This window comes from Xiphophorus maculatus, chromosome 3, assembly GCF_002775205.1.
Source record: "Xiphophorus maculatus strain JP 163 A chromosome 3, X_maculatus-5.0-male, whole genome shotgun sequence".
Lineage (NCBI taxonomy): Eukaryota > Metazoa > Chordata > Actinopteri > Cyprinodontiformes > Poeciliidae > Xiphophorus > Xiphophorus maculatus.
The window spans coordinates 31103830-31129096 of record NC_036445.1 but is presented as its reverse complement, the minus strand read 5'-3'; the positions used below and the strand labels follow the sequence as shown (position 1 = coordinate 31129096).

Below are 25267 nucleotides of genomic sequence, written 5' to 3'. Positions count from 1 at the left end.
GAGGGCCTGTGAGCAGGAGATAGACAGAGGTTTTATAAGCTTTCATTTGCTTTGAGCAGAAATATTGAGAGTAGATTCAAAGCTTAGAGACTGTGGAGAATTAGTTGCGGTCATCCAGAACTGCTCCAGCTTGCTCTGTGCCCTGACAGAAGAATAAGTGAATAAAAACTGTGAAGTTTTTTTTTTTTTTTCCAGTCAGGCAAAGCAGAGAGTAGTTAGGATTAAACACCAACGAACAGAATTTGGTTATTAAAGGGGGAACCTACTTCATTTAAAAACTCTGTACAGCCACATGAAAAATGGAAATGTTTGGTTCCGTGATCAAACCGTGTTTTAGTTGAAGGTTTTTATTAAACATATACTATATTGCCAAAAGTATTTGCAAATAATCCAAATTATAAAAATTATAAGAATCAGCACACAACAGTTTATTCCACAACAATAGCTGAATAAAATGAAGCTCCTAAGCATGTAGACTGTTTTTAACTAATATTTGTGAAGGAATGGGTCATTCTCAGAAGCTCTCCTAATATCTTAATCTTAATAATAAGACCAGTCCAAGAGTATTACATAATGTGTTTGTGTATTTTGTTCATTATTTATATTGTCTGCTTTCTTAATTCGTGCAACTGTATCACTCCCTTGTCTTATGCATAAGTGTGCCGTGGAAAGTGCAGTGTCTTGTGTTTGGTCAGCAGCATCAGAGCCAGGGTCAGAACCAGAGGCTGGTTCTGCTCTGGAGCCTCTGAAAATGATGAGGCAAAAAAGAATTCTTCAAAAACATAAAAAAAATATTACAGACAAACCTGAATATCAGTGTTGCCATCCAGGGACTTCTTCAGCCCCGTTATGATACAGACTGCTACAGGAAATCCTTTCTGCCCACAATAATCAGCTTCTACGACAACTCTTTAAAGAAAACTGTAATATTTAATTTCCCAATATTTTAATTGAATTGAATGTCATACTTGCTGTATGTTTGTATTTGGTTTAATATATTTGGGTGATAATAATGGGAAAAGTCTAAGTGAAAATACTTGATTGTTTTCATAAAGACACATTCTTATGATGTGTCTTTCATCTGTACTATTGACAAAACACTGTATATGAAATAAAAAATAAAACAAATCAACCAAACTCCCAGAGGTTCAGAGGTCTGAACACAGCTGACAGAAAGGCTTTACCATGAACATATTTCATTGTGGTTGTTTGGGAAACTGCAGATTTTTGATGATTTTTAAAATCATCAAAATAGTTCTAGCATATAACATTTTGACAAGCAGTGCATCCAAAAACAGCCTGAAGGTTCTTAAATTTAGGAAAGCAAAATATGCTTGTTGGGCTGTGGCTGACACAATATCACACAACCATAAACAGATATTAGGAGCTCAGTTTATTCAGACATGATCAGAACCCCAATCCAGTCAGGTTCCTTAAATCCCTTTTTGGTTTTGGTTGTAGAAAGAGAAGCGCACAACACCTGCTGCAGGTCACGCTTCCAACATTTTTTAATTCCTTCAATATAATTAACCAATAGCTCTCATTTGTTTTGTTTTTCTGCAGAGAGACATGCTGGATGTCAGTCAAATAATGAAGGACCTAGCCAGTATGGTCCACGAACAAGGAGAAACAATAGGTAAGACGTTGTTTTATTGTTTTTTTTCTCTCTTTTTTTTAAAGGCTGGTTCATTTGTCTTGCCTGACTCAGTTAGAAAAGTTCATAAGAAAACTGCTAAAACTACTTTACTATCATAAACAATTCTTGTGGTCAAAACAAACTTTTCAACCTTTGCACCAGAAAAGCTTCTCTGATGTGAAGCAAAATGCAGTCGGGATTACACAGACATTGGTCTGTGAGAGAAAATCCAGTTAGACGCTCTGATTTCTGTAAATGCTCCTCAGTTCCCTGAAGTGTTTTACTCTGGGCAAGAAGAATGAAACTTAGCACTGAGATACACATGCTCTGCTGCTGGGATTGTTCCGTCTGGTTTAATCAAGAACACTCAAAAGAGAATTGATCTCTAATAAATGTCAAACAACCGTGAAGTTAAAGAGACATACGTGGAAAATGTTGAGCTGATTGGGTGGTACATCAGTTCTGGAGCGAGGTGAAAGGTCTCAGAGTATAGATAGATCCAAGCTGAGAGTACTGTCCGTAGCTTTGTTTGGGGTTTGCAAAGTTTAGTTGGTCAAGGAGAACAAACTGTTTAAACATGGATTTAAGGCTGCCACAGATACTCTTCGGTACAGTTTTTACTTACTCTACCCTCCTATATACAGATATAGATATACCCTCCTATATACAGATATAGGAGGGTAGAGTAAGTAAAAACTGTACCGAAGAATAACGTTATTTCATTATTTCTCTGCGAGTAGAAGTAGAAAATAGTATTCAGAAAAATCAGTCGAGTAGGAGAAAAACAGTATTTGATTAAAAGAACAATTCTGCAACTGACTGATTATAACATCAGATTTATTTATTGGGGAAAAAAGTATTAGACAGAAAAATGTATAAAGGTAACTGCAAATGTGGATATTTTAAATAATAAAATAAAAGTACAAACAAATAACACCACTTCTAAATAATAAATTTAAGCAGAACAAAGCACATATTTTCAAATGTTTATTTCTTTAAAAAAGAAAACTTTTGAAACCAATATTTAAAGTTAGTAATATGTTAAAATGTATGTTATTTAGATTCAATTTAGAACCTCAAATGAACCTTATAACCTTTCAATAAGAGAAGACTTATTTAAAAGAGTTTTCTCATCCTGATTAGCATCAGAGCAATACTCACTAGCTTTTTTAAAAGTGAGTAGACTTTTAAGTATTTTGGTAACAGCTGCAGTAGTTTTGGGTAAAACCTTAGATTATATTTAAAGATAACTACATGGTATTTTGCTAGTATCATAAACCACATACCCAAAAATGTTTGTGCTTGACAACTTCTGGAATCCTGGACGAGGCCCCAAGTAACTGCTGTGGTATAACAGCAAATAAGATGAGTTTAATATGAAGAACGAAACTGTCTGGAATGGGACAGTCATTCTTCACTCACAGCCTATTAACTGCTAAAAAAGGACCAAGAATAATGAGTTTGGAAAAAAAATAAAACTACAACATGTTATCAGCCAAATGCCAAGCTTGAACAGTGTTCCCTACACAGCTCTCTTTGTGACCCATTCAGCATGTTAAAGAGAAAAAAGTCAATGATGCTGACAGCTCTTCTTGTTTTTGTGCAAAAAGTAAAACAAAATGGATAAGCCAAAATAAACCACAAAGTTTTAAATCAACATAATTTCCAAAGTCAAGAATACTATCTTTAAAATTAGCATAAGACTCACTCTATAAAGGTGAGATTGATATGTGTTATTTTAGTTTTACTTTTTTGTTTTTTATTTTGGATATGTATCAAATGCTGCACCGTGTTGCATTTTCTAAATAGGAGTGAAGATGAGACTCTTTTCGCTGCTCTGGTACAAAAATAAAGTTAAAGCATTTTCTATTTTCTTACAAATACATTTTTGACATTAAATCAGCTTTAAGAGGTTAATCGGACAGAACATTTTTCACAAAAATGACACTTTTCAGTTAATCCATATGTACATTTTATTTTATTTATTTATTTTTAAACTGTCACAGTTTTGTTAATGCTGCTGCATGTTGCAAGACCATGAACAGATGATAAAGTTGAGGAAAAACTTTAAACACATTGCTTCTTTTTGTGACATCATGGAGAAAGAAATCTACCAAGACATCAGGAAGAGACCGGTGGATCTCCATAAGTTTGGCTTATTATTGGCTCCATTGAGATGCCACAGAAATGTTTGTCTGGCTAATTCTGTTTTTAATACATACAATTGTTGTGGGAAACAAGCAGCGTAGAACGCCAAAATGGCTGAAGCCTGCTCTATTTAGCCACTCCTAATCACTACATGAGCCTTAGTGAGAGCATTCAAGTAGATGGGACTAATATCAATATTTGAATTTGATGCATGCTGCAAAAGTGTACCCAGTGGTCAACAAAAAAAAGGAGGACATGAGTCCTTTTAGGCAGACTGAATACTAGACATGCCTTCATCCTCTGGACCATCTGCAGAGGTTTCACAGGAGGAGGTTGCTGTTTTAGTCGAAACAGTAGCTGACCATATAGACCACATCAGGAGCTGGGTGGCATGCTGGGTTAGGTACGGTCTGATCTTTCTTATGATTAATGATGGAAAGCAGCATGTTAAGGTAAAGGAGACAACAAGACCTTTATAAGTCAGCTTCAGCTTTCAGTTGGCCATGATTACAGTCAACTGAATAATGGCCATAACCATGGCACTAAATTAATTACAGAGAGCTTAAAAGATGTTGAAAAAAGTTCTTTTTTTATAAAGCTTCTGCTGCACTCATAAAATATGCAGCAGCATGCAGTTCAATGAGAAAATATATGTAAAATTGTGAATTTGAAGAAAGTTCAAATTACAAAATCTCATAACAGGCCAGCAAATATTGTAAACAACGTGGAAACAATGTAGATCATTTTAACTGAACCAATCCACAAAGCATTTAGCTTTATTTAATCTCAAACATAGAGGGAATTAAAGGTTGTGTCTTTTTTGCAGTGAATGTAAGTACCTGTTGACTTTCAGTGTTGATGTGGATTGGCATGGTGGAGGAACATGGTGTGCCTCCATCCAAATGGGCGAGCAGACAGATAGAGGAGGATTTAGAGGAAGACCACAGACTTCATTATTCCACAGCAGAGGTCCAATCTGATCATTACTGAGTCAGCCGATAATGGACCTTTTCCCATTAAAAAGGGATGCACTGAAATTGCTGTTGGCCTCTTTGTGAACATGGCTTTTTTAGTGTAGTAGCATATATGAATAACACATGACTGTGCTGTGGAGGTGTGTGCAGGAAAGGCAGCAAGTAATACAAAGAAATGAATAGATTGTAGAAGAATGGATTTGTGCTTTTATTGCCTATTCATGTTAGCACAAGAACATAGACACGCCAAATGGGCCTGTAAGTGAAGGTATGCTGTCAACAAGGTTATTTAGCAGACAGACACTGGTACAGGAAACAAAGGACATGTTAAAGCCTGTCATTTGTACAAAGCTGGAATAGGCATGGTTTTCAGTTAGCGGTGTTCAACTGAACATGTTGAGGTTTCAGTTGGAAAAACTGAACAGATTTAACAGGTTTTAGGAAGGGTCAAATCATTGCCACCAAGCAGAAAAACAATCCTAGGAGCTTACAGAAACTGCTAAAATTGTATTAAAGAAGCAATATTATTTATTTTCTTGGCACATTGTGTCAATTCATAGCACAATCAAGTAACTATGTTACTGACAATCATCATAAAAATGCTATATATATCCAATATTACTTTAAAGACGTTTGTCTTTGCAATTTAGCATCTTGAAATTGGGCCTCTGTCTCTTTAAGAAGCTCCTGCTCCTTCTGACAATGCAACACACCATCACAAAGTTTCTCCATACACCCTTTTACTACTGTTTTGCTAGTGTTACACTGAGAAGTAGTAGGTATGATGACCTCAGCATATGTGCACATATTGTCAAATATTGACATATGTCAATGCTATTGTCAATATGGCATTGACAACATGTCAATGCCATATTGTCAACGTCAATATGTCAACGTCATTGACATATTTCAAGTTGCCAATGCCAGGACTCACCATGATCAAATTATGAAAGAGGAGTTTAGGGAGCAGGAGAGGTCATTTTTATAAATTGGCCACCACAGAGTAAAAGTGTAGCTAACCCTCCTCTGAAAGCTCAACCCGCCTCTGACAAATTTAGAGACAAGAGACATGGCGAAGTGTAAGGATAAGTGGGGGGTGTGAGTGGCTCTGTGATCAGGAAGAAAGAAGCTCTTTTGTCAACTTATCCAATTTGTTGGTATATTTATCGATCTTTCAGACTGCTATAGTGACTTTTTTCAAAACATCTATTGATAAATCTAGCAACTCTTCTTTTGTGTTATTGGAGACTTCTTTAGCGACAATGCTATAACTTGTCTATCTGAGCAAGCAGCGAGAGCAACCATTAGCCTCCATTAGCTTTCCCCGCTTCCTCAGCACTGCAGCCCTTCAGCACCAAACCTTCACCAAATACTCAGAGCATAGCAGACCCATTCCACTCTGTGCCTACACTGCAAATAAATCACACAGTCAAGAAATGCTATTGATCAATGCAAACCTGTCACCATGGTAACTCTCACTACTCCAACTTCTTTCTTACCATTGGGTGGGGTTGGGGAGGAGAATAAAAGGGGTGGGCTTTTATATCCAAATGAAGGGCTGTGCAGAAGTTGTACCAAGCTATACCGCTGCAACCAATAGGAAAATTCAACTGCCTATGAATTGTTTGATTGAAGGAGACCAGCAGAGATGATTTTAGGCAAAATAATGCCAAAATGAATAAATTGCATAAAAATGTCAAAATTTGCAGAGAAACATAAAGATATAATTCTAAATAACATACTTAGACAGTTAATTAGTAAAAAAATGTTTTGTGGGTGAATTTCACTTTAATTCTGGAAATGGATTTGCTCAGTGGTCAAACTCTAGAAACACTAGAAAAACAAGGTCTCTGTGAAAAATTAATGTAACACTGGGTGGACAATTTTATAACGTTGCAGATGTTTATTGAAACAATGCCACGTGAATGTGTTCCATAATCAAAGCTAAAGACGGTCAAAAAATTTATTAATGTGAATTTTTTGGAGGATTTTTTTTTGGCCAGCCAGTATAAATGTGAAAGTAATGCTGCTCTTACTAGTGCAATTTTTACCTTCTCTTCTCACCTCTGCTTGGTTTCCAGCAGAGTAACTGGCTATTCAGACTTTAAGGTGTTCGTTTTGCTAGTTAGAGACAGCCTGGGAGAAGAAGCTGTCTACGTGGAAGCTGGTTTTTGCAATTACTGCTCTGCAGCGTCCACCAGAAGGCAAAGGTCTTAACACCTTGTCTCCAGGTCTGTCCAGGTATACAGCAATGTGAACTGGCCTTAGTCCTGTAGAGGTTCTGGGTGGAGGAAATTGTATACATACATAAATTTACTTTTTAAAAGTTCACAGTGGTCACCTTTCATCACAATTATGGTTAACTGCATCAATTCAGTCCTTTATCTGATCTGTTATTTGGAGAAACAAATACTCCAAGTATCTCAGATGAACTTATAGAAAGGAAGGAACAAAACTCTAACATCTATTTTTACTGCTGGGTTTAACTGCAAAATTCATTTTCAGCACGTCATTCCCCTTCTTCCTACATCCTAAAGCTAATTCTCAGCACCATCAGGCAGTCCAGTGTCTGTCTAGAGGAAGCCTGTACCCTCTTTTTTGTGACAGTAGCCTTTTCACTTACACCACCCCACAACAACCAGCCACTCTCCCAGCGTTATTGGAATCTGTAAATTAAGATGAGTAATTAGTTAATGATGCAAAACCCTCTGAAGCATCTACTTCATCAAGCATATTCTGTGTCATCACAATAACTTTCTATATACAGAAAAGAAGAGTAGGCTGTGCCACTTCAGCAGTTTGTGTTGGATCAGTAGTAATGGTTTCGGCTGTCAGGGCTGTTTGTGTGCTGTAACAGTATGAACAATGGCCCTGTCGGTAATGAAGCCGGTGCTTCAGTGTATTTACAAGAATTAAAAACAATTCTGAAATTATTACATTTTTAATCTAAACTTTTAACTGAAATACATCTGGGTTTATTCAAACTTTTGCTAAACTTGCACTTATTCAGCTCATAAAGAGGCAGTATTATGTATTTTTAGGCAAATAGTGACACTTTACAGCACAATCAAGAAACTATGTTACCCTTTTAAAATCTCTTTCTGAAACTCATCACAACAGTCATCACAACATGCCTCCTCTCTTGACCCTTTAACAATGTTTTACCAACATTGCACTGAGAAGTAGCTCATATAATGACCCCAGCAGCTGTGCAGTTCCACCAGGCATTTGCTAATTGCTGCTGGCTAGTCAGAAGGAGCAGAGTGGGAGAGGATCGCTCTGAGAGGCTGGAGCTTGGGAGCTGCAGCTTCAAGGAGGAGATGTGCCTCAAAGGAGGTAGTTAGTCCACCAATACATTTTGCACCTCTGAATGGTTGACATGGGAGACTAAACATTTTTTTAAACATGCAGGAAAGAATCAAGGCAACACTCCAGGTATGTTTTTGATGAGGGAATAACATAACACAATGTAAAGTTCAAAGAAGTCAATTTTGCATGATACTGCCCCTTTATTAGGGGCAGTGAAGCACTGAATCCCTTTGGACAGCCTGCATGAGAATAGTGACATACTGTAGTTCAGTCAGACCTATTGAATTGAGGTATTCCCAATACATATTTTATTGATGTGACCAAGTGCAGCTCTCAATCCCAGCTGCATGTTCTGAGGTACTCCTCAGAACATGGATGATGCTTGGCCCTGTGACCAAGGCTGGTTCTCGCCGTAAAACACATAGCCCAGGGCTCCGGCTGCTGAAGGCAGAACTGCTGCAACAACAGCAAAATAAAGGGGGAAAAATTTAAATAACAGGATCTAAGATCAGCCCGTATTGAGGCTCACTTAAGTGTTGTGTTTTAAACCAGAAACAGCTGTGAACTAATACTACAACAGTTAATCAGGCATTAAACATGACATGTAGAGATCATAGTAAGAAAAATGATAAATTGTAAAAAAAAAAAAAGAAAAAAAAAACTACCGGTAACTAAAATGAACCTATTTTAACCTAGTTATTATTATTATTTGCATCCACTTGTTGCCAAAAATCCAAATGTTTTATTGTTTTAACTTAGATTTTCTATGTTTTTCCTCCATTTCCATGGGTCTTTACATTGCCCACCACAGGCACATTTACTGCAGGGTGCTTAGTTTGAAAAAAAAAAAAAAAGAAGTTAGATCTTTGTATGTATATCAAGTCATTTTTCTGAAAAAAAAAAAAGAGAAATATGTCACTTCCTACTTTTACAAGCTAGCAATCAATTATTTGCAACTACTTAGCTATCATTGTTATCCATCTGCAGGTTTGTTTTTCAAATATTCCATTCTATTTTTTTTGGTCATTTCATACATATTTCTTCATATATTTTGTATTTTTTTATTATTTACATCTTTCTGCAGTGTGTCCCTGCTTGAATCTGTGTAAAAAATTAATTAGATGGTTGCACACAAATATAATTTTTAACGTGCTGATTAAAAGGTTCTCTGTTTTGTAATAAAGAGGTTAATTTACGTTTCTAGAACATTCTTCCAAACACCTTTCAACCTTAAAGATTTGTGGACAGAGTCGTTTCCAAGCAGCCAGTCCATTTAAATAGTCAAATTCTATCTGAAAGGAATCTGAGTAGTTCCAGCTAGAATGGTGCCTGAAGGTTACATTACATTTAAATAATAATTATGGTTTGATATTACAGCTTAAACAGCATGTATTATTATGACCCTGCATTATTTAGAAAAATCCATTAAAACTTCACAATTTTACACTAGCTCCAGTCATAATAAAATATTTAATTTATATGTCAAAGAACAGTATGTACGGTATCTTTTATTAGACATATTTTTACAACTTTGTTGAAACTATCACTGTGTTGTTACAGTATGATATGAGACAGATAATCTGTGCACTTCTCCAAGTGCACCCAATGCTGACTAGAAAGAAACAATCAGATCTAGTAGGAGGGCCTTAGAGCTGTGAGTCAACTTTCAGTGTGGCGCTGCTTGTTCCCTCTTTTCATTCCCGCTTGGTCTCTGCTACGCTGCAGCTAGCACAGCCTGTCATGAATGCTGAGTCTAATTAGCATGGCTACCGATGGGAAGCTGTTTTTCTGTAACAGTAAGTTGTTTCTCCACCATTATCAGATCACAAGCAGCGATTACATGGCGTTACATGTATTGTAGCGCTTGATGGCGCTAAGGCCCACCTCTGGACTCCGATTGGCTGTTTTTGTTCAGTACTTGGGAGTGGTCTAGTAGCTCAGGGTGGAAGAGATTGCTCTTTTCACAGACTTAATAAATATGTGAAAAACATATATTTTTTAATAAAAGTTAGATTTATTAAAAAAAACTTTAAATATTAATTCCTGCCTAGAAAAATAAATGAAATAAATCACTAAAATCCAAAAAGCAATGGCATTCAAGCTCATGATGAGTATTTTCTTTCATTACTATCAATGTTAAGTATCAGTTTCTAGCTTATAGATGCACCACCTTCTGCTCATTGCAATGCATTTTTTTCATTGACTTAAAAGGCATTAGTGAAATTCTTATCAGGCAGGTTTGCAAAGTGGAGACAGACTACAAACAGCCTTTCTAGGATGGCTGACTTTTGTGACTCCACATCTGTTTACACAAACCCTGAGCCTGATGGAAGAGTGAAGAGGACTATTGTTAGAATAATTTTGTTATCATTGTTACATTAGTAGTGTTACTAGGGTCAACTATTGGTTAAAGTGAACATGTGTGTGAGACAGAGCTAACCTTCCTTTAACCCTTAAAACATGTTCTTTGAAGATGGTCTTCTGAGAGTTTGTCGTAAACCTGTTTGTTTTTACTCTGTGCCCCCCCTACGTAGAGATTTCTTAGTCGTAAAACTGCTTTTGTTATGTGTTAGTTCCTGAATGACTGCTAATCTTATCAGCACCAGCCCCCTTTCTTTTGTTTTGTGTTAATAAAAGGCAAGTTCTACTGCACAGTTTCAGAACACATGGTGAGCTGTTCAGAGGAGCAGTTCGCTGTGTCTTCTCCTTTTGCAAAAGCTTGGTTGAAAACTCAAACGTTGTCTGTGGTTCTTTCTTTGTATTTTAGGTACACAAAAATACCTATCAACTATTGATGTATCAGAGGAAGAACAGTTCAGTTTGGGAGAAATGCAACATTGGCTTTACATTGTCCAATATGCTGCTAATATATGGAACTTAGACCATGTAACTCAGCCTTGGAGTAATAAATGTCATGTTGGGTGTGGTCACAATGAGCATACATTGTTGTCTTATCCCTGGGTCTTTATTGACTTTTCCTTACACCTGTCAAACCTCAGGTTGAAGATGAATTAGTGGACACATGAAAGAGTTGGGATATTTCAGTGTTTGCTGATTTGTCCATCTAACCCTGATTTTATTTTAGTAATATGACTCTTTTATGCTTGAAAGTTTTTAAACCCACTGAGATACTAATGCACACATTTATTAGGGGATAAAGTCAACCACTGTGAAGTTGTGCTACTGCTTGCAAACAGTGATGTAGTATAGAAAGAGACTGAAACTGTCTTTGTTTTGCTTCAGACAGTATTGAAGACTACATTCAGACCACATCATCTAACGTGGAATCGGCCAATCAGGAGCTTGCCAAGGCCAATCAGTATCAGGTAACCAATCAGCTGTGCTGCACTATAGTCTACTGCACATTGCTTTGCATAATCTTTGTTTGTTCTAACTGTACAGTACTGGGCATTTGCATTGTAATGCGACCTCAGGAAGCTTAGCCTGATCGCCCATGCAAACAGAGACTTAGCTCACTTGATTACACAGCTTTATCACCCCCCCTCTATTGCTCCCCCCACTACCACCCCCAGAATAACTGCACAGATGATGTAATTTCATGTCATCCTTTACTAGCTTCCACATTCACTTCAATGAATTATACGTAGAGAGAGGAAACATAAAGTGCTTGCGTCTCGCAGAATAACAGAACAACATATATAATTTGTAGTACATGAGTGCCTTTTACCGAGATAATAATTATACATTTGGGGTGTTGGCCCAGACGTACGTTACATTAGAGTAAAATGTGTTATTAGGCAACAACTGCTGTTAGAAATTAGGCAGGAATGTTCTTTGTTCTGTTCTGTGGATTGGGGTGGTTAAAATTTCCACTTCAGAGCACATTCTGGAGAGACGTTTTAAAAGATGCCCCAGGGTCTGCTTCTGCTCTTTCTGTTCAAGGAAATATGTGTATATTGTGCCATTCTTTCAGGAACTATAGCAGTTGGCTGTGCTCTATATGTCTATGCTATGTAAGCCTCTAGCTATGGTAAATAATGTATTGACTGAAGTGTCAAGGGGTTAATAAAGTATACAACTCTTTAAATGCAGTACACATCTACAGAACTGCATCACATCTATCAGATAAACACAGGAAAAACTACTGTGCTTTTCATACATAATAATATTTATATTTATATACAGTACAGACCAAATGTTTGGACACACCTACTAATTCAATGGGTTTTCTTTATTTTCATGACTATTTATAAGGCAAGAAATCCCACTTATTAACCTGACAGGGCAGGTTGACCTATGAAGTGAAAACCATTTCAGGTGACTACCTCTTGAAGCTCATCAAGAAAATGCAGAGTGTGTGCAAAGCAGTGATCACAGCAAAAGGTTGCTACTTTGAAGAAACTAGAATATAAGGGCTATTTTCAGTTGTTTTACACTTTTTTGTTTAGTGCATATTTCCACAAGTGTTATTCATAGTTTTGATGCCTTCAGTGTGAATCTACAATGTCAATAGTCATGAAAATAAAGGAAACTCATTGAATTAAAAGGTGTGTCCAAACGTTTGGTCTGTACTGTATGTTTCATCTGAATCTCTTAGTTATAGCAAATGACAATCATTAAGTCTTTATTTAAATTTAAAAACTTTAAAAGTGAATAAATCTACTTTTATTTCTCAAACAGATTTAATTACTAGAAGATCTTGAAAAAACATCAAGTCTTAAAGGGATAGGTCACTGTTTTTTGTCTTTAAGTGCAGATCTCTTGAAAGGTTAAGTAGTTGAAATAGAAACTCTGTTAGCATATTTGGTATCTTCACTGCAAAAGACAGATTATTTTTCCAGCTAGCGGTTGGCCAACACAGGCTGATATTTTAATGTTTACATTCTCACAGGTTTCTGTTTCTGGTTCTGTCATTTTATATAGTCATATAAAACAAGAAGCTTTTCTTTTTCCAGCAGAAATGTTTGTTAAAAAAAGAAAGGTAATTGTTAGGTTTTTTTTATTACAAATTCTTAAGTTTAGTTTATTTTGCTTCTGTTTTCAGTTGTGTAAACATTATTTAATAACTTGAATAAATACTATTAGATATTAACTTCTGAAATTTTTAAATTAGAGAATAAAAGTGGAAAAATTGGAATTCAGAGAAGAAAATAGAAATATATATAAAAAAATTGATTTCCTGGGACCCTTAGAGTTATTTACTGCAGGTAAGATTTTGTCATTTCATAACAGGATACAATAAAATCTTGTCTGATATAACAACAGGCAGGGCTGGGCGATAAATCAGTTTTATTAATTAATCACATTTACTGATTTTGACAATTTCATTTTTGGAAGAACTACATAGTTCTAACTGATGCTAGCCCACCTACAGCCATTCATTTTGTTTGACAAGCTTGTTTTGTAGGTTTTGTTTATCTAAACTTTGAACTCAGGTCGATTGAAAATCGGATTTGGTATGAGAAAGCTAAAGAATTAATTAAGCCTTATTGCCCAGCGTGAACAAGACATTAAATTAGTCAAACTAATTTAATGTCTTGTCAAAAAGGTTTGACTTTTTGATAAACCTTTTGTCAAAAAGGTTTGACAAAACCTTTTTGACAAGACATTTTTGACAATGTCTTGTCAAAAAGGTTTGACAAGATGGAGGACCCAAATCGCAAGACAAAGGAATATAATGACAAATTAAAAATAGGAACTTATAAGGCTGAAAATGCTACAGAAATCCAAAACCAAAGAAAAATCTTAAATATGTGTCAAAAGAACTGTGGCCTCTAAAAGTAAACACAATCATCATTCAACAGGAATAGTGAACACAACGTGCTGCTATACAGCAGTGGAGTAATCAGCAAGGTTAACTTTATATTTTGAAGATTTCTTAGTAAAAACAGGGTCTAACTTTGTGGGTTGAATGATGGTCTCCTCATCCAGGCCTCAGATTTCCCCAGTTACTCCCGTCTCCTCTCACAACCTGAAACATGTGGGAGAATGAACTCTCCCACATGTGGGTGTGGGGCGTGAACATGTGTATGTGTATGTGTTTACTCTGCCTCCTGCCTGTTGACTGTCAGATGGGCTGGATTTAGTATGAGGGGCCGTTTAGGACAAAATTTACGTTTTGTCTCTCACACACTACCAAAAACTCTCGCATACTCCAAAAAAATAGCCTCGCACACTCCAAAAAATTACGTTTTGTCCCTCACACACTACCAAAAACTCACGCATACTCCAAAAAAATAGCCTCGCATACTCAAAAAAATTACGTTTTGTCTCTCACACACTACCAAAAACTCTCGCATACTCAAAAAAATTACATTTTGTCTCTCACACACTACCAAAAACTCACGCATACTCAAAAAAATAGCCACGCACACTCAAAAATTACTCACGCACATTCAAAAAATACTCAAATTGCGTATACACACGCTACTAAAATGTCACACACACACACACAAACGTTAACTTTCTCGCTCACATACACTGCTAACAGCTCGCACATTCACAAACGTTAACTTTCTCGCACACATACACTGCTAACAGCTCGCACACACACAGACGTTTATCTCTCACATACACAAGACTAAAGTTGAACACACACACAGTACTAAGACTCGTTTTATGTATGTGTGAGAGCGAGACTTTTTATGAATGTGTGAGAGCGACACTCTTTATGAATGTGTGAGAGCCAGACTCTTTTTGAATGTGTGAGAGCGACACTCTTTTTGAATGTGTGAGAGTTGTCACGGAAGAGGCGGGGCATAATTTTTGGATCAAACTGCGCATGCGTAGATCCTAAACTATAAGTTTCGATTGTTGACTCACTGTATGTTCTATTACTTAGTATATTTGTGCTTTTAAGTATATATAGAACGTTTAACTTTCTTGTAGATTAAATGTGCTATAGAAATAAATGAATCTGATTGATTGATTAAAAATAGCAAAATTGCTGTAGTACAATCTGTCCACTGGGTGCCAGTATTACAGGAATTATTAACCGGCGCCAACTAGTGCCGAAGAAGAAAGAGTTTGCTATACCGAACATGGCTAACTCTAATTCGAAACGAGAGAGAATTGGTCAGGCAGCTGCCATTTTAAACACCATTCTATCTTCTCCGGAGGCAACCAGCACTTTGACAGGCGCATTAAACGATTCAACGACTGCCCGCAGTGCTACAATCTGGCACCCAGTGGACAGATTGTACTACAGCAATTTTGCTATTTTTAATCAATCAATCAGATTCATTTATTTCTATAGCACATTTAATCTACAAGAAAGTTAAACGTTCTATATATATTTAAAAGCACAAATATACTAAGTAATAGAACATACAGTGAGTCAACAATCGAAACTTATAGTTTAGGATCTACGCATGCGCAGTTTGATCCAAAAATTATGCCCCGCCTCTTCCGTGACAACTCTCACACATTCAAAAAGAGTGTCGCTCTCACACATTCAAAAAGAGTCTGGCTCTCACACATTCATAAAGAGTGTCGCTCTCACACATTCATAAAACGAGTCTTAGTACTGTGTGTGTGTTCAACTTTAGTCTTGTGTATGTGAGAGATAAACGTCTGTGTGTGTGCGAGCTGTTAGCAGTGTATGTGAGCGAGAAAGTTAACGTTTGTGAATGTGCGAGCTGTTAGTACAGTGTATGTGAGCGAGCTGATAGTAGTGTATGTGAGCGAGAAAGTTAACGTTTGTGTGTGTGTGTGTGACATTTTAGTAGTGTGTGTATACGCAATTTGAGTATTTTTTGAATGTGCGTGAGTAATTTTTGAGTGTGCGTGGCTATTTTTTTGAGTATGCGTGAGTTTTTGGTAGTGTGTGAGAGACAAAATGTAATTTTTTTGAGTATGCGAGAGTTTTTGGTAGTGTGTGAGAGACAAAACGTAATTTTTTTGAGTATGCGAGGCTATTTTTTTGGAGTATGCGTGAGTTTTTGGTAGTGTGTGAGGGACAAAACGTAATTTTTTGGAGTGTGCGAGGCTATTTTTTTGGAGTATGCGAGAGTTTTTGGTAGTGTGTGAGAGACAAAACGTAATTTTTTGGAGTGTGCGTGGCTACTTTTTTGGCGTATGCGAGAGTTTTTGGTAGTGTGTGAGAGACAAAACGTAATTTTTTGGAGTGTGCGTGGCTACTTTTTTGGAGTATGCAAGAGTTTTTGGTAGTGTGTGAGAGACAAAACGTAAATTTTGTCCTAAACGGCCCCTCATAATTTAGATCTACAGATATTCATTGTAGCCCTGCCTACAGACACATCCACTGGCTGTGGCCCATTACACAAAATGTTTTTTAACTGATCTGTTTAGTCAGTCATCTCCTAATTTTCATAAATTATTGACATCCAATAACCTGCTATATGTGCTATTAAAACAACTATTGAGCTCTCTCCAGCTTCCATCTTGACAGCAGTGCTCTCTGTCTTTCCTCCCAAGCTGCTGCTCCACTTCCAAGCGAACAAATGAGCGAACAGCAACAGCTTTCCCATTAATTGTCATTTCATTATCTCAAGGAGAGCTGAGCCGTGACGGAGCTCACACCAAGCAATTTAGCTCTCCACCAATCCAGACGTTCGCTGTCTTTACAGAGGCAGACCAGCTGAATGGGAAAAAAAAAAACAACAAAGGCAAAGACAGACACACAAAGTCAGGGAGACAAACTTCCAAACTGACCTGTGATTCTCCCAAACGGAACAGCTTTATTCATACTCTAGGACTTAAGAAATGTAATTTTTCCTTAGTCACATTAATGTCTCTGTTCTGCATCACTCAGTGCACTTACCATGTGTCTTTCATGTTTGTCACACTTTGTCATATTTCAGACTGAATTATCTCATTTCTATATATACTAATACTCGCTTCTTTTTCTGTTAGTGTTGATTCCTCCACTGTCTTCTAGAAAATCCAGGCTAAAATTAATGGACACCAAAATCCACAGGTTCTGTTGATGGCGATCAGTGTAATACAAGTTCATACAGCCCTGTTAAAATATTAGTCTTTGATGAATTATCTCAAAACTTTTCCTGAATATAATGTGATATATATTCATGAATAAAAACATCATTATGTTTGTTCTGAAATGATAAACAATGTTTAACATGTTGACCACATAAACATCAATATTTTTGAATAGGTATCATTGATCTGGAATAAACATCACTAAACCAAAACCATAATAATAAACAGTAAAAAGTTGAATTCTAAACTCTTCTGGAGGACACCACAGGGCATGGCTTTGTGTGGCAACTTAGCAAAAGTTGAACTTTTTTACCAAAGCCAATCTGCAAAACATCAAATATGCTGATGGTGTTTAAGGTTTATGCTGCATTGCTGATGATTATTATTGCAGGTTGTTCCCTCATGATGCCAAAATTGGCCATGAAGTCTATGTTTATTTGCTGCTCCTCTTAAATATCATAATCAGGGTGGCTGCAAGGGACTCTGAGGTTTATGTAAATTGCACATAAGCCGATTACAAGTGAGGCAGTTCCGCTGTAAATATTATTTATTTTATGGACTTCCAATTTTCCCAACCAAATGTGATAAAGAGAGAAGAATATTATGGTCATTATCATTGCATTACATTACTGGATTATGAGGACATTTCTCATGTCACACAATATTTTTTTCCCTCCTAGAGACTGAGGAAGCATTTCCAACATGTAGAGATAAGTGAGATACATAGTTGATTAGTTGAGCAGTACCATAAACTGCATTCACAGTGTTATTGCAGTATGATGTCATGCTAAGATGTTAAGTAGTCACAAATATTTTGGTAAAGTGTGGAAGTCTTTATATCTTCCAGAACCATTTTCCTCCTGTAGGAGTGTCATAGTTTCCTGTGGCCTCTTTGGTACTTCTTGAGCTTCTTATTTGCCTTCTGCGTATAAGAAGGCAGATAAGGATCTTACTGCCTATTGAGGTGCTGTGGCATGGACTTAAAAAGTTAGTTCATGCTTTTTTAACCCTCCAATGTAGAGGGTTACATTCTGCAAACATGAGTGGTCAAATGTAGATTTAGAATCTGCATTTTGTGTTTACTTGTCTTTAACATTTAATTTGGTTTAGTGTTCTGAAACACTGAAGTGCGACAAACATGGAAAAAAAAGGAAATCAGAAAGGGTCAAACTCTTTTACACACCACTATAGTTGACTGGTTGAGTTTAAGGCTCAGGAACACTGATCTTTAGTGTGAGGTTGTGCCTAACATAATGTTGATGTATTATCAGATTATCCTGCACTACATGTTTTCAATAGAGACAGATAGACAGCAGACAGCTTGGTTACTGTAAGATGCCTTTGGAAGCAGAAAAACCCAAATTCATCAGCCACTTCATCACCATTCTGGACATTTGGCATCAAGCCGGCGAATGCTTTTCACATTGGTGAAATATGGCTTGTAATAATAGAAATGAGCATTTGTTTGTGGATTGTAGTTTGGAAGTCAATTGGTTAAATGTGATATACAAGATAAGGATCCACTGTAGGACCAGACACTCAAACTGACAGCAACGTTCCAAATTATCATTCACCTTCCTTTGATATTTTATATAAAGATGAAAATTCAATAAAGATATACAAATTGGCTGCAAACATATCAGGTCACCTGGCAACTGGTTTTACAACTCTTAAAACTGTCTGAATTCATGATATACCAGAACATATAAGACATTCCCATTGGAGGATTTAAGTTTGATTTTCAAACTGTGTGAAGGTGTGTATTTCCTCTGACGTTTTGCGCCACCCATCTGCCCTGAAGTGCCAACACTAAGGAGACACACTCTAGAAGATTAAGTTGTTGGTGATAAGAGCGTCCCATCTTTTTGCTGCTTTGTCCTCCCGCTTAGTCTGCATAGCGCTCTGTAAAATTCCAGTTTAAAAATACAGCAACACTTCCTTTGTTATGTTAAGCCCTTTCTTGTTCCCAAATCTACCTTATTTATTTTTGTGTACTCCCCAAATAACAGCAGCATTGGGATGAAAAAGAGAGGGAAGGGTGTATGGGAGGAGCGGGTGGGGAGGAAGGAGGAAAGAGAAGAGGAAAAAAGGGAGAGAGGAAGAGAAAGTTTATAAGGAGTAGTTTAGGAGGAAATGTGAGAGAGAGGCAGGGGAATCTGTGGTGGCCAGCTGCATGAGGGGAGATAGTGGAGAAAGGCTTTTAATTCTCAATCCCCACAGAGCCTTTGAAAATTACCAATCTTCTTATCACAGACGCAGGGCTGCTTATGCAAATTGTTGTGGAGTGGAACGTTTAAACGGAAAATTACTCGACAGCATTTTTTTTTTCTTTCCATCTTCGCTCTTCTCCTCATTCCCTCTCTCTTCCACACAGAAAGCCTGTTTTGAGTCTCAGATAAGAAGATGAATTGCTCTCTCCGTGCTTTGAAGCGCGTCAGGATTTAAAGACTCCAGCCTCAGCTCTGGTCTAACGCCGCTGCTCTCGCTGCCTTTGTAGCAGAAAACAGGCTGGGAAAAAATGGAAGAAAAAGCGTTTCAAAACAACATAGATTCTGTGCTCCAACACATCGTCACCGCCTGAGGAGACAAGCAGCTAAGGAAAATATAGAAATATCCCCATAACCCTGCTCTTCGATGTTTCCTACAATTTTTCTGCACACCACAGCTAACATGGCTTCTACTTTTTACCACAAGCTAATTGACCTGGAAATTTTAATTTAATTTGTTTTGTGAGACAAATGGCTTGCCTTTTTAGAAGCTCAATTTTCCCACTGCTGATAAAGAAATTGAATGAAAAACAACTTTTATTTTCATGGTAAAATTGTTGAAAAGTTTTTGTTTATATGTTTCTGTTTTTATCCCTTTTTCTTCATAAAGTTAAAAAAGTCTTATACAATCACTTGGAAACTATTTACACTAATTCAACGTTTTCTCATTTTCACACCAATAAACTTCAATGTATTTTGTAGGCATTTTATATTATTTACTATCATAAAATGCATAATTGTAAAGTGAAATAGAACACTTTAGCAAACACGTTCCTAAAAAATGTGACATACATTTTTATTCACTCTCTTTTACTCCTCTACCCTTAAATAAAATTCATGGAACTAATTACCTTCTAAACTAGGAAGGATCAAAAGCAAACACATAAATAAACTGTTAAAATACTACTGAAATGTAACATTTTATAAATAAATGTACTTCAAAGTATATTTAATGTTACATAAATAAATTCAGGGAGCATGAGACATTGTTTTTCCACATGGAGAGTTCAGACTCCACTGAGAATCTTGGTATGTTCTGGAGAAGGATTGGCACAGTGGTAGGACTCTGCCATCATCATTTGCTTTCATTTTTCTTGCTGAAAAATGAAAGCAAAGCTGGATGGAAATAAATCTTGTGACATTGCAGAAGTTTATTCAAACAATGCTATGGTGTGCAAAGTTAAAGGTGGCCCAACCAAGTATTAGAGCATGTGATTTTTTTGTGGCAACTTGTATTTGACCAAGTTTTCCTCGTTTTTCATAGGACTATCAGGCGTGAATGGAATATGAATGAAATATGAATGGAATATGGCGGCCTTTTTCAGCTGCTGCTTGCTGGCTGCTTCTTGTCCGTTCACACTGGAACACATAGCTAGCTGCACTGCTTCTGCTGTTTACGAAGCACAGCTCTACAGAAAATCTGGGACAGAAACTTCCATCATACCGTCCCAGTTGCAGCAAATAGGTGAAACCATGCACATAAAATATATTGGACCTCCATGGCTTAGCTGACAACCAGATTCCCTATGCTATTGTGGGAATGTAATGTTAAAATGTTTACATATATTCTCTTAAAAGTAAGATGATTATTATGCCCTAATGATGAAATATGCTTCTTTTGGTCTACAGAGGCAGTTGAGGAAAAGAAAGTGTTACCTTCTGTTGGCCGGAGCCTTGATTCTCGCCATCCTCATCCTCATTATTGCTGTTTCAGCAAGAAAATGAAACCTACCTCTTTGGTAAGAGCTATAAGAACAAATCACTCCCATACCTTTATTAGGATATTAACCTTTTCACTTTTTGTTTTGCATTGAAATGTAAGTTTAGTCGAAGTATAGAGCTGGCGCTTACATTTTTTTTTACTGCTTTACTTACAAAGTCAGGTTGTGTAACGCTCATGTGGAATAACCACACAAAAGTTATGGCATTTTCTAAGGTGTGATATACCTAAGATTGCATTCTGAATTGATTATATTGCCCAGACCCTTTTGAGTTACATGCATGTCATTCAATGATAAGGTGACATGACATAAATGTTGAACAGGTACTTCAATGATAAGGTCATGAATTTTGTCTCTATCTGGCTAGTACAGAAAAATAATTATTTATGTTCTGCTGTAGTGTTGATGCTTTAATATCTTCAGTTTCCTGTTCAGCTGAAATCATTTATTTTACTGAGTGAATGGTATAAAATCTTGACTCATCTGGGGCTCTGGTTAAAGCAGTAAAGTTTTTTGCCTTGTAGAATACACAGACGAAGTATTCACACCCCTTGTACATTTTGTCCCATTACAACTGCAAACTCCAATACATGTGATAGAGTATCAAAAAGTAGTATGACGTAATAAAATGTTATAAATAAGTAAACATGCCATGCAAAATGTATAGTATTTTATTTCTCTCATGTTTTTCTAACTAAATAAAAAAAGAGATGCATACACTTAGACCACAGAGCAGAGAAAATATTATTAATGATGTACAAAATCTCTCCTCAAAATTGAAAGATCTTATGCCACTGGCCTCAGACTGCCATCAGATGCAAAGACAAAAGTCCTGCAACTTTTAGATGTGTAGGACCAGGGTATTGCTTGTCCTACATATTTAAATTAAATGTTAAAATTGCCTCACTAGTGTGCAGTCAAGCTCTACAGTGTTATGCTAATGAACTAATATTGGAACCCAGATTGCTGAAGCAGAGAGACATCTAAAAGTTGTAGGACTTCTCAAGGAGTGACGTTTGCAACCAATGCCTTACACTTTCATCAACAAATCAGATTTATGCTGGTGTTTCTAAATCAATAGCAAGTTATGATTTCACTAAATTCATAAAGACAGTAAGAGGTAGTGGCATCTATATGGTTTATTGATCCTCATTCATGGTGAGGAATCCTACTTCACTGGTAGGGGAGGAGACAGCAAAGATGTGTGAGATTAAGCTGTATCAGCTGGGAGTAGTTGGACTTACAGTATGTTTATGCACTCTAAGGTTTGGGTTTGAATCCCATTTCTGACTAATTCCTTTTGCTTTCAGGTACAGTTGATAGTGCTTTTCTGTACTTTCGATGTAATTAAGGCAGCTCAACAAGGTCACCTTTAGGAGGCGATGTTCCATTTACCATCAATGAATTACCTCTTCTCTTCATGTCATCCCTTTTCCTTCTAATTAAATTTACAAGAATGGTAGCCACATTTATGATTTTTTTGGTATACTTTTAAATTTGAAAACAAAACATTTTATGCTATAATTTATGGCTGCAAAACATGACTTTGTTTCTAATCTGGGACAGGCTACATGAAGTCTTAATACTTGGTAAATGTGCATAATTATAAAGATGAAACCTTGGCTACAGTCACCTAATTTTTAAAAGTAACTCTTAATTCATTGTATTTAAATTGATTTGAAATTCCTCATTATTAAACAGCCCTTATTTTGTTTCAGTACTTTAAGCTGAACCAAAGTAATTATACCCTCATGTTGCTCTGAGGTGGGAAGTTGTTTTTCCTCCTCATGTTCAATAGAAGATATTACTGCTTACATAAAATATTGATTGTCTTTTATCTTCTTCTGAGCTAGTAAAATGGTAACCCAGCGGAGCAAAGAACTCTATTCATAAAACAGCATGCTGGATCGATGTCCCTGTGGTGAGGACCTGGTGCTGAGGCTCAGCAATTGATGGTCAACCCTAAAGTGACTCGACACGACAGTTGCAGAAAATAAAAGAAACAAGCTTGTTGTGAGGTGGACTGTTGTCTGGTTTTATTGTCTGACTGTGTTCACCTGAGCACAGCAGGAGTCACTCAGAAGAACTGAACTCTTCAGTTCATCTGAACTGAACTGTTGGTTACAATTTTAGGTCCTTAATAGCAGCAATTTGAAGTATAATTCACTTGATAAAGAGTGAGGTATTTGCTATGAGTAACACATTTTCACCCTTTCAGTGCCACATCAAGTTTAATGTTTGGGTTGTACTGAAATCAAATCCTGTGTAGCAGAAAAATGCTTCCCATTCTAGAAATGATGATGAAAGGTATGGTAACTTTAATGTTATTTACTGCATTGTTTTACATGTCACCAAGACTCTGATAATGCTTTAGGTAATCAGTATATTAGTATCCAGCACATAAAAAAAGAAATTAATATGTTCTCAAGAGTGTTCAATAGTTTTATGTCCATGTTTTAAAACATGGACTATTGCAACTTTTTGTTTTGGCCCTGCAGTTTAAATTCCATTTAATGGGATGTTTTTTATGGTTGTCTGTCTCCTTCACTTCTGCTGTAATATGTCAGTCAGTTGGCCAAGGAAGAGAACTCCTCTAAATGAACAAGTCACAAAAAAATCCACACCATCATAGCAACCACATGAACGCAGCATATCATAACTCCTTAAAGATAACGTCAGAAAGCTTGCTACCATGTGTAATCAATAAACTGCCTTCTGCTGGCTTGATAGCTAGCCTTGTTTAACTCTCAGGCAATGTCGGTAGATATTAATTTCAGAACTACTATTAAACTTTGCTGATATTTTATTTATATTATTCATTTTAGAAGTTTCCATCCTTTACCATCTGCTTGATTGATAAAAAATTCACTTCATTTTGGTTTATTTACAAAGTACCACTGCACAACAAATGACATCTTAAGGCACTTTAAAAAAATCATTTAAATTCAATCACCTATATTTCAGTTGATCTTAGTTCTCAAACAGTAAATATTCTCAATTAGTTATTTAAAGTAGTTTAAAAAATGTTCTAAGGAAACCCAGCAGATTGCATCGAGTCACTGACTTGCAGCATTCACCCCTCCTGGATGTGCACATAGACCATCACCTGTATTGTGTCCTAAACCTATTGCATTTGGGAAAGGCATTTGCACTCAGTCACTTTTTTATTTCTTTGTATTTTTGCTGTCAGAGAAAATGTTTATTTCTTCCAATCTTCTGCTATTTGAATTGTGAATATGCATAATTTTTCCAGTCATATGTTCCACTCAAAACACTTTACACTAGAGTCATGCGCACCCAGCTGCACTCAAACCAATAACCAGATCACAAGGCAGCATGGGGTAAAGTGCCATGTCCACGGGCACATTGAAATGCAAAAGCTGAAATCAAATCTACAACCTTCTGCTTGCAAGATGACTCCACCTACTGATCCACTGTTTCCTAAACAAAAAATGAAATTGTATATCTCTTAATAATTTTGATAGAAAAAGCTAACTTTTTGCTGGTTAACCTAAGCACTTTATAAAGTATTGTGAAAAATTATGATAAACGTGTTTTAACAGCAAATTTGCCAGATGACATGTGTTATTCTAATTTATCCTTCAGTTATCATTGGTGATTTGGCACAATTGTAGTTCAATCACTATATATTCATAATAAACTTTGTGCAGCCAGAAAATAGCTACAACAACAAAAACAATAGTACTGCATAAATTCTTTAAATACAAGTTAATCTTATTGATTCGTTTACTCAGGAGAGTAATATCAAATATTGTAAAATCAAAACCTTCCAAGTAAATACAGTATATACACACAATGTAATGTTAATCACTCATGACAAACATGTTAGTTAGAGCCACACCTTCTCCAAATTTTACAGTAAATTTCAAACCAACTTTAGAGTAAGACAGTAATAGTACATAATCTACAGATACATCATTAATGGATGTCTGGCTGCATTTTAACTTCATTAATTTTAACACAATTTTGTAGGCTATACTATTTGCAGATTTCTCCATTATGCTTTTTTGCTACATGTATTTCAAGCAGGATTTGACTGCTTCTGTATTTACTCAGATCACAGATTAGCAGCACTTCATGTTTATGTAAATAGACCAAAATTTGTTTTAGCAGATGAGACAGGATTACAACAAATCTTTGTGTTTGTGTAGGAGGGGAGAAACACTAAGTATTATTATTCCTACTGGAGGAAAATGCTGTTACTCACTAGTTGAGTTCAGCCCAGTACAGTCTTGTCTCAGCACAGCCGTAATAAGTTTGTCACACTTAGCA

The 25267-nt window shown here is 36.5% G+C and overlaps 1 protein-coding gene across 1 annotated transcript in view; it reads left to right on the top strand.

Moving 5' to 3' along the window:
- tsnare1 (t-SNARE domain containing 1) overlaps window positions 1–25267 on the top strand; it is a 122806-nt gene that overhangs the window by 82765 nt on the left and 14774 nt on the right. Inside the window, exons 9-11 of the mRNA XM_023330947.1 lie at window positions 1564–1636; window positions 11311–11393; window positions 20883–20992. Coding sequence (XP_023186715.1) covers window positions 1564–1636; window positions 11311–11393; window positions 20883–20978 — 252 coding nt within the window. The 3' untranslated portion in view covers window positions 20979–20992. The remainder of the gene's footprint in view (window positions 1–1563; window positions 1637–11310; window positions 11394–20882; window positions 20993–25267) is intronic.